The sequence below is a fragment of the Nothoprocta perdicaria genome, unplaced genomic scaffold, assembly GCF_003342845.1.
Source record: "Nothoprocta perdicaria isolate Ctin4 unplaced genomic scaffold, notPer1 scaffold_362, whole genome shotgun sequence".
Taxonomy (NCBI): domain Eukaryota; kingdom Metazoa; phylum Chordata; class Aves; order Tinamiformes; family Tinamidae; genus Nothoprocta; species Nothoprocta perdicaria.
This window is the reverse complement of record NW_020455602.1, coordinates 218,367-228,307: the sequence shown is the minus strand read 5'-3', so window position 1 is coordinate 228,307 and position 9,941 is coordinate 218,367. Positions and strand designations below refer to the sequence as shown.

At 52.3% G+C, this 9,941-nt stretch overlaps 1 protein-coding gene across 1 annotated transcript in view; it reads right to left on the bottom strand.

The window, feature by feature from the left end:
* Positions 1-9,634, bottom strand: part of ATP1B1 (ATPase Na+/K+ transporting subunit beta 1) — a gene marked incomplete at its 3' end in the record, with an annotated part of 12,793 nt that extends 3,159 nt beyond the window's left edge. The window contains exons 1-3 of the mRNA XM_026044429.1: positions 9,509-9,634; positions 7,104-7,232; positions 3-151 (exon numbers count right to left, since the gene is read on the bottom strand). Coding sequence (XP_025900214.1) covers positions 3-151; positions 7,104-7,232; positions 9,509-9,608 — 378 coding nt within the window. The remainder of the gene's footprint in view (positions 1-2; positions 152-7,103; positions 7,233-9,508) is intronic.
* Between the last annotated feature and the right edge of the window lie 307 nt (positions 9,635-9,941).

The window sequence follows — 9,941 nt, the reverse complement described above, 5'->3', positions numbered from 1 at the left end:
CAGTCCTGAAAGACTATGTTGTCAGTCTGCTGCTCAGCGCTGTAGTCTTCTAAAAACCTCTCAAGGTTCCTCACATATGGGTCATAGCTCTTGGAATCGCCAACGACAAAGGAAATTTCAGTCTTTTGTACCTGGGGAACTTGAGTCAGTCCTAAGGAAAGCAAAATCAGGAAGATGATAGTGAGTAGACCTCCAAGGTGCCCAGCCTCCAGGAGCACTTTGCACACCAAGGACACAAGGCAGTCTGCTCATCTGCATCTTGCAGTCTCCAGGATCCACACAGAAGAGCTTAAACTCACTGCAGGTGAGTTGAGCTGATATCTAACAGCAGCCTAGAAACCCTGCTGTGCTGTTTGCATCACTACTCAGATAAGAATCACAGCACCTGGAAGAGAGGCTTTAAGACCAACTTTTCATCAAAAAAACCATTCAGCTGCAGGTCACCTGCCCAGTCCTGTCTCCTCCCCCATGAGAAGCCCCATGCACATCAGCAACGCCACATCACAAGCTCCCCCAGAGCTACCCCACCTGTCCCTCGCTGTTGGACCTGCATGCCCACAGGTTTCCCTCCSTGACCCCCACAGGCAATCCCCTGTGCCCACAGGCAACCTCAGAGCTGCCTCCCTCTGCTCCTTCCAACTCCTTCGTGCAGTCACTCTGACAGAATGCAGGACAAGAGATGCTTTCTCTCCCACTAWCTTCAATAGCCTGGTCATTTTCTCTGCTGCCCTCATTCCTTGCACAGGTGCTGAGGAAGAACAACTTTCCTGTGAGGTGACAGAGCCTGGAACAAGAGCCCTGGAACAGGCTGCCCAGGGAGGTTGTGGAATCTCCTTTAGGTCTTCCAAACCCGCCTGGATGCCACCCTGTGCCCCATGCTCTGGGTGACCCTGCTAGAGCAGAGGGGTTGGACTAGATGATCTCCAGAGGTCCCTTCTAACCTCAGCCATTCTGTGTTTCTGATTACACAGAGATCCTTTTGAGCTCTCTAACCGGAAGCAGATCACTGAGTAAGCAGGCAGGAAATACAGTCACACAGAAGAGATGTCTAAAACAGTCCTAGATTCTGGGCTGCACAAGTAGCTCTACACAAAGAGCTTTATAAAGATGACTGGAATAGAAAAAGACTGCATGGAGAAGAGATTAGATGCATGTTATTCCTATAGATAATGAAAAATGCCAAGCCCTTTGATTGTCACTATGGGACCTAAAAATAGCTGCTCTTGCATGACATCTGGGTCACACTTTAATTGAATGCGTTGGTGCATGGCTAATACTTAAGTTTGAAGTAATGGCAACTGGAGCTCATGCTGCTTTTGCGGCTGCCGCTGCAATTACTGGGGTCTCAAGCCCTGTTCTGTTTGTCACCTTCACTTTAGCAGGAACAAAGTAAAAAGGAAGTAGGAGAGCAGCACTCGCTTCAACAGCATTGAGAGGAAGCTCTGGTGCCAGCAAGTTCCTCTAGAGCAGAGCTCCAGCAGCTCAGCTGGCCAAACCTCGGGAGCTTGTGACTCCAGCAGTTTTTGCAATGCTGCCGCTGCCACCGCTCGAGCGTTTCTGCTCAGTCCTGCCTCGGGCCAGCTCACCACTCCCCCTTCCCACGGGGCTGGAATTTGTAACCTAGGACAAAGATTAGCTTCATTCCTCTAAATGCAGCTTCTAGCAGTCAAAGGCAGTGAGACATCGAGCAAGTAGCTTGTGGTTTCATGTTTTATTCTGGGAAGCAGTTTCAACCTTCTCTTAAACCCCCCTTTAGCACAGACTGTCCCCCCCTGAGTGCTGCAAGTTTAGAAGCACCTCGGCACTTACCACAAGCAGAACTAGACTTCCCCTTAAAGTTACTGATGCTTTTCAAGCAATTACTTGCTTTCTTGCTTCACTAATGCTCTTTATATGCCCATGTGTCTATACTCATCTATATATACATTAAAAAAAGGCAGTTCAGTTTAACTGAAGGTATTCAGTTGCATCGTGCCAGGCCCTTCCTGGAAGGCTGCAGTGCCTGTCTGGTGCTGCAGGGCAGGCTGCAGGGCTGCTCAGGCACCTGCCCCTCYGCCGAGTTCACCTTACAGGTGCATCATTCAAGGGTGCACAAACAGGCACAGTCTGGCTTTCCCAAGCATTACCAAGTTCTGCCAGGCACTGACACTGTTAATTCTGCCCAGGACCGCCAAACCTCCAGGCAGCTCCTTGCCCCATTCTTTCTCTTGTGCAAGACAATGCATCAGGGCAGCTATGACTGAAGACTGGTCACCAAAATAAGCATCATGGAGCAGACTGCGGAAGGCATCCCATGGGTTATGCCCACTCTGTGGCTTGGAGAGTCCAGGCACTCGTGTGTGCAGTTAAAGCACACACTGCAGCAACTCCCACCCTGCAGGCCTGGCCTCCACTCAGCTGCTCCTGCAGTCAGTGACCAGTGAGGGGAGCTGCTCCAGGACAGGGATCTGGTGCAGGAGCTGCTTTCACCCCAACCCAGGTGTTCACATGAGCCAGACTCACTTATACTTTGGTAGAGGGGGTGCTTGCTTTGTGTGGAACACGAGCAGTGTTGCTTGGTCTGCTACTTACGGAACAAAAATAAGTAAAGCYTTGGGAAGGCTTTACAAGCATAAAGGGCTTGTCACAAAGCTAGCTTTATCCTGATGAAAGACGGAAATGCACCACTAGTTTCTGCAGCACCCTCCCCTCTCACATGCCTGTGACTGACAGGAGGCCCTAAACTCACATCTATCTCCCCTTTCTTCCCCAACCTCCTGTCTCTTCCATGTTTCCTATATCAAAGTCCTCAGTGCTGTTACCAGAAGAGCCCAATAAAGAAGGAGAACCTTACTTAAGTTTCCACCTTACACCATCCCATGACAGCTTTCTAACTCCATGGAGGTACCAGGCTAGCTTAAAAAAAGAACACTTGTGAACCTTATTTGAGATGGCAGAGGAGGAGGCAATGTTTCTGAAACACTTCTGTAACCCCAATGAAACCTCATCTCATCCCCCCTGTTCCTCTTAGGAAAACTGAAACAAGTAGGTGGAAAGGAAAAGCCACACACACTATTTTAAAGCTGAGTCATTCAACTGTTACCTAGTTGGGGCTAATAGACACAAGGGAGCCTCAAGTTTATTAAAGAGAACAGGGCTGAACAAACTTCCTGGGGTCTCATGCACATGCAGAAACCACTCATGAGCAAGCTCTATGGGGAGGAAAAAAAATGAAACCTTAAATACTTTCACAACCTGGAGTCCAAACAACCTCCTTGCCCCCCAGTTATGTTTGCTGTAATTCAGCATCTCAGGCTATTATCAGATATCCATTACAATTTCACATATGATGCCATTGATCACACAGGAAAGGGCCAAGAAACCTATTGTGAGGAAGTTTATCTCCCCGACTGCTTCTGAGCAGTATTGAGATAAAACTATTTTCACTGACATYATTTATGTGATGAATGATGCCCTGAGGCTGCACACACATAAACTGCCTTGGGATGGCTTTCTAGCTCTGTGTGTGCATCAAGCTGGCTTAGAAAATGTTTGTGAGAACTCACTTTGAGCTATGGTTCCACTTCCTAAAACAGTGTCACACATTACAGTCACACTTATTCAGTTTCATTTAATACTAAGTTTTCCAGATCGGTTTCCTCATCCTAAGCTGCAGGGAAAAAAAATACAGCGAAGAAATAGAAGTGTCCTGCACAAAGGGTCAGAAATTAGAAGTGGGAGGTCAGGCTTGTTATGAGGAAGCATTGCATAAGCCCATGGCAATTACTGTTGTTTCCCTGCTCGTTTCCCCATACCRTTCAATCCTCTTGCAGTCCAAACACTGCCAGGATGACACAGACACCAGTGGTAGCAGCTACCACCTCCCCACATACACCCCCTCCACTCCCAAGGATACTGAACAGGAGTGGCTGAGAGCCTCTGTACTGCACAGCAGCCTCCCAGACCTCCAGCCACCTTCCACCTTGCCCTGAAGTGGGAAATGGGGAGAGGAGATGCATGTTTCCCGACACAGTGAGCTTGCATGGCTGGAAGGCAGCAGTATCTCTCAGCTTGGCCTTAGGGATCTCCTTCCACACCCGGGTGCCAAGAGATAGGAGAAAGCAACATTGCAGGAGGGACATCTGCTCCCCAGGACTTTCCCACTGCCCTCCATTTTACCTCCCTGCTGCTCTGAGCTGGAGGAACCAAGTAGGGAGAAGGCAGCAGAAGGGCCTTTTCCACTGCCCTTCGCCCAGCCTTAGCAGTGCAAACCATCCTGCAGGAGGGCAGGGGCCCAGGAACCGCTCACCTGGGGCAGCAGTTCCCCAAAAGCCTCCTGCAGGGCGAGGTGTCACCCAGCACCAGCCACGGCACTGCATGGGGCCAACACCACAAGATGGCAGAAACGCACAGCCCTACTGAGGCTGGAGCACAGGGGGGGGGGGGCGTTCCCCCCCCCCCAATCACTTGGTACAGAGACACAGGGGCTGTGACAAAGGTAAAGTCCGTAAAGCAGGGTAAGCTGTGCTGCCTCCAGGCCAGAGGAAAGGAACAGGGGGAAAAAAAAAACATGCCATGGAAAAGTACAAAAAAGGCAGCTCGCCCTGAGCTGCACATAACAGCCCTGGTGTGCCCAGGGCAGGAGCTGATTAGCATGGTAAGGACCTCTGGTCACAGAACAGCCCCTCATGGCTTCCCATATTATAACCATGTCAGGAGCACTCAATAAAGCTCCCTGCAGCTTCTGCTGCTGTTCAAGTCTCCTGTACTGTCAGAGTAAGAATACGGGGGGAAACCTTACAAGATTCTCCTGCACATTGTGTTTCCCTGCCTTGCTGACCTTTCTGCTTGATGCAAGGTGACCCACCCAAGAACAGCAGCACACTAGAACCAGAGCAGAAAATAAGTTTTCTAGAAAGCCTGGGGTTCTATCAAGCTGCCAATATATTTAGTTTGTTCAGATCCCACAGCTTGTGCCATGGGAACAGTAATTATAATTGCCAGGGTGCTCTATTTTCTGCAGCTCAGGGTCTACAGGGTTCCAGCTAAGGGCAAATGAGATGCCTGTTCGGTGCCGTAGCTGGCAAGCCCGCACACGCACTCCTGGCCAGAAGGGCTCTCCTGCCTGCAGCACCGGGCAAACCCCCTCTCCACAGGGACAGAAGCAGGGACTGGCAACAACCCCACAGCGTCAGCACAGCAAGCCATCCCTCTGGTGTTCACGGCACTCTCTATAAAAGCCTATATTAAAAGGGTAGCTTTTAATGCGCCATCCTCTATATGGCTGCTGGATGGTGCAGATTTGCCCTCATCTGTAGGAACAATAATAGTGTGAGAGCCTAAAAAGAGCCTGTGCTGTTACCAATTATTTCATTTAAATTGTAGGCACACTCAAGTGCTATTGTTGCAGCTTGATTTAAAAGCCTTGTTTATCAGGAAGCCCCACTGCAATATATTGAAGGAGCTGGATTTTGTCCTGCTGATTTCATTGCATGCCCCAAAAGCCTGCTCATCAGAAAAGTCCTTGACAACCTTTTCTTTCATCTATTTTGATTTTAGCAATACATTAGAACATCCTGAAGCCCAGTTCAAGCATTTTTAACAAAACTAGTGCAGTGTACAATTAGGAGATGACTAAGTATCTTCTGCAGGCTTAAATCTTACAGAAATTTTACTTCAGAGTTGCTTTGAAATTAGTGTTGTACACAGCTATCACACAAAGCTGTTTGCCTACAACAAGTAATTGTGTGACATTAGGCTGAACAGCAAGGCCCACCTGGACAGGACCCAAGATCCGTGGGCTTCCTTCTCTATTTCATGTCTGGGGAGATCACTAGGCTTCAGCTGGAGAAAAGCCTTTTTTTTTTAAAAATTAAATCTCCTTCACTATTACCCATGCTGACAGTTCAGATGCAGTGATCCAAATGCAGCTAACTGCTCTGATCAGCGTCAGTGACAATTTAGTTTTCCCTGCAAGTGTCAGAGCCCCCATGTAGCAGTGGCAACAGCCCGTTTCGGTTCTGAACATAGTGCTTATCACAGGCATGCTCATACCTTTAGGAAATGCCACACAGGAGCAGCAGTTTCAGTCTGCTCCACATTTAAATGCTGGTGGAAAAGCACTCACCTGAGAGGTGATCTTATGCTGAGAAATAGCACTGTTTAGCAGAGGTGAGATTCCCTGTGCTGCGGCAGCAGGGACTGAGCATAGCACAGCACTGTCTGCAGTAGGGCTGCAAGGCACTGCCCAACACCAGAGCCTGTTTCCATGGCTGTAAGCCACCAGCCTCGCAATTGTCACTTAAATACCAGTGTCATTAAAAGCCTGTGAACCGTTTTCGAGAGCCAGTGGAGATCGTTAGGCTGGCCGAGCAGCCCCAAGGTCATGGCAATGTGGGAGTGCTGCAGCTGCGCAGTTCCCCCACGCGCCGCACGGTGCCGGCACCTGGAGTGTGCAGCCGAGCCCCACGGGCAGCGGCAGCCRCTCCGCTGGCCCCTGCGGAAGGCAGGCTGGCCAGCTGCAGACACCACTCAGGGGATTAGGTCATTAAGCAGAGACTTTAATCTAATAAAAACTGGCTGCGCATCAGGACTACCCGAGCCACCCCCAAGCCCCAATTACACATTTGGGCAAAATGCTCCCTAGTAAGCACTGTTTGCTCAGACAAAATAGCTCAGTGTTGGACAGCACAGCCCAGTGAGCACCTACTGAATTCATACTGCCCCCTTCCTTCCCCTGGCCCTCAGATTTTACACTTACTCTTGCCCTCTCACTTACCCCCTGAGAGCAGAGGGGCCACAAAGGAAGGGAAACAACACAACATGGCAGAGATCATGCCCAAGTGCAGCCTCTGCACCTTCATAACGAGAAGCAGAGAGCAGCAATGCAGGCTTAAGTTCCTCCTGGTCAGGAAGAACATTTCATGTGATACAGTTTCTAATTCGAGCAGGACTGCCTTTGAGCTCCGGTGCTTGTAACACAGAAGGCTGAGAACATGCCCACCCCCTACAAATGTGTTGCTGCAATGAGAGGCTTATTTCATCCTCCTTCTTGAGGTGAGTAACCAAACCGCCTCCCCAGAACAGCCTGCACCAAGTCAAATCAAGACTTTCTATTTAGTTACCTGGAGGTGCCACTCGATCCTGGTATTTGGGTTCAAAGTCACTGACAGTGAGCAACATCACTTGGATGGTCCCAATGAAGATACCTGCCAGGCAACCATAGAAGATCACATAGAAGAGGAGGATTTTAACTGCAAGAGAGCACAAATGGAAAGATGAAATCAAAAGGAGTCCTCAGGGCAGTCACATGCTTCCGGACAGAACTTCAACCTTCACTACTCTCAAGGCAGAGCATGGAGACTGGACAGCAAGCCCTGCTGCAGGGGCATGTGGTTAAGAGTGAGATGATGCCTACGAAGCACAGCCAGGAAGTTTTAAGTCATGCTCCAGTTGTGCTGGCCACAGGGCAGCAAGGGTAAGGAAATCCTCAATATCCAGAATCCCATGAATTGGGGCTGTGAGGATTAAGATTCTTCAACACTTTAGCAGAAACCCATCCCTCAGCTGGTCTGTCACTATGGGTGACTGCCAGGGGAAGTGAGGCCTAGTGCCAGCCAGGCACTGACCTGCCTCTGCTCTGAAGGTCACCTACTCCACACACTGCTGCGCCTTGCAGCCATTTCCAGAGGCATCTGCCCTAGATGCCACAGCCAGGCCCACAAGAAACTGTGAAGTTAAACTGGCTCCAGCAATTCAGGCTGCTCCTGGTATCTCTAGCCCCTCTAGAATTGGGCCCCAAAGAAGTTCTAATACTTCATATCAAACATAGGAAAGTACCTGGACTCCTCACACTGCCACACATTTACCAGTGCTCATTTACACCAGCACTCCAGCAGTACTCATTCAAATTAAAAATAGTGAATTATGTAAGAAACAAAGATTAAATTTAGTTTAGGTCTAAAGGAGATGCCTAGAATAATCTCAGCTGGGGCGGGAGGAGGCTGGAAATGCAGCACCGCTCAGAATCTGAATATCAGTTACCAGTTTACAAGGATTATCTCAAATGATTAACTGCACAGTAACATGCTGTACTAGGCATCACCAGGCAGCCTACAGGAAGGATAAGCCAGCCCATGACAAGCTAATCAGGCAATGGGAGCAAGTAGACCAGGGTAGAGGCCCAAGAATACTTAAAAATTCCTAATTATTCCTAAATATCCTAATTTCAAATCCTAAATCTAAAGAGATATTTGAAGGACTGGAATTGATATAAAGGAAGAGGTGAAAGCCTAGGTAAAAGCACTCCTCAAGTCACAGGGAGTCACAAAAAGGCTTCATTAACAGAGATGCCTCCTGATGAAGGCAGTCAGTTCTGGTTGGTTTCATTTCACATCTATGAAAGAAATATGAGCAGGAGGGGGCAGGGAGCGATGCAAAGGCTGGGGACAACAGCAGGAAGGACACTCCATCCTCTCATCTTCCTCATGGCCACCAGGGCAGCGGCGTTGCCAGTCCAGCTCAGTGCCGTAACGTGGAGCTCCAGGAGTTAAGCGCACTCTTTGGTATCCAAGCAGCGTAAAGCAAATGGCCGTGACGTCAGAGACATTTGGGAATTTTTTCTAGAGCACAGTCATAGGAGGTGCTGTTGTAACAAACCAAACACTAGTGCTCTTGTCTGCGGCACTTTGAGTTTTGTAACATCAAAAAGGCAAGCGCTGGGAGGTAGCGCATTTAATCACTCTCCCAGCCAGGATGCTCTTAATGCCGCAGGCACCTCAGGCTTCAGAGGCTCTCCCAGGTTTCAGAACAGGTGCGGCCCATGGAGCTGGTGGCCAAGCACGATGGGGCTGGATGAGAAACAGCCTCCCGCAACAGATCAGCTTGCAGCAGAACAGCAGGTCCCCTGCCATGGGCAGTCCCTCGTGCTCAGGTGCTCCCAGCACAGGGGCCCCCCACACCACTCAGCTGCCTGGTGCCTCGAAGGAAGGTCACCTACCCTCGCGCACCCGCACAAGGGCACAGGGCGGCGTGTCCCAACGCACCCACCGACGCCAGCGCAGGGCTCGAGTCCCGCACGGCCGAGCCGGGCGAGCAGCGGGCAGCCCGGGGCGCTGCGCTCGCCCAAGGGCCCCCCGCCGGCTGCGGCACATGTCTGCTTGGCGCGGCGCTGCGGCGGGCGCCGCTTCCTCTTTCGCGAGAGCCACACCGACAAGAAGAGAGAATGAAAGAAAAAGCAAGGGAGAAGCCGGCGGCCTCGCCTAAGCCCCCTTCGCCACTGGCCCTCCCGGGGGCGATGCGCGGCCGGGGCCGCCGCCAAGGAGAGCCAAGGACGCGGCGCCCCGCCAAGGGCACCGCCGCGCACCTGGGCTCGCCCCGCGCGCTCCGGCGCCGCCGCCAACGGCCCGCGCGCGCTGCGGCGCCGCGGCTGTTAAACCGCCCCCCAGCTTCCAACGGCCGGGGCACGCTGGGGAGCGGGAGAAAAGCCAAGRGGGGAGAAGCGGCGGACGCCCCCCCGCCCCGCACTCACACCAGCTGCCCCCGGTGCGGCCCAGCAGCTCCTTCTTCTCCGAGTTCCAGATGAACTTCTTCCAGTTGCCGTCGTCGTCCTTCGCCTTGCCGCGGGCCATGGCGGGCAGCGGGGGGGGCTCTCGGTGGGCAGGCCGCGGCGGGACCCCGCGGCACCGGCGAGCTCGTGGGGGGTGCCCGCCCACTCGACGAGGCGAGCCCGGGCGGCCCGGGGCGAGGCGCTGGGCGGCGGGAGGGGAGCGCGGCGGGGGCCGAAGAGACGCTGCGCCCACGGGGCACGGAGCGGCAACGCGCCCCCAACCGCCGGCCCCGCTTCATATACGGCGCCGGCCCCGCCCCCCGCCGCTCCCGCCAATCGGCGCGTGCGGAGCGCACCGGGGGGCGGGGAGACCCGCTCCGGGGGCGGGGCCCTGCGTGCGGCGCGGCGGGAAGGC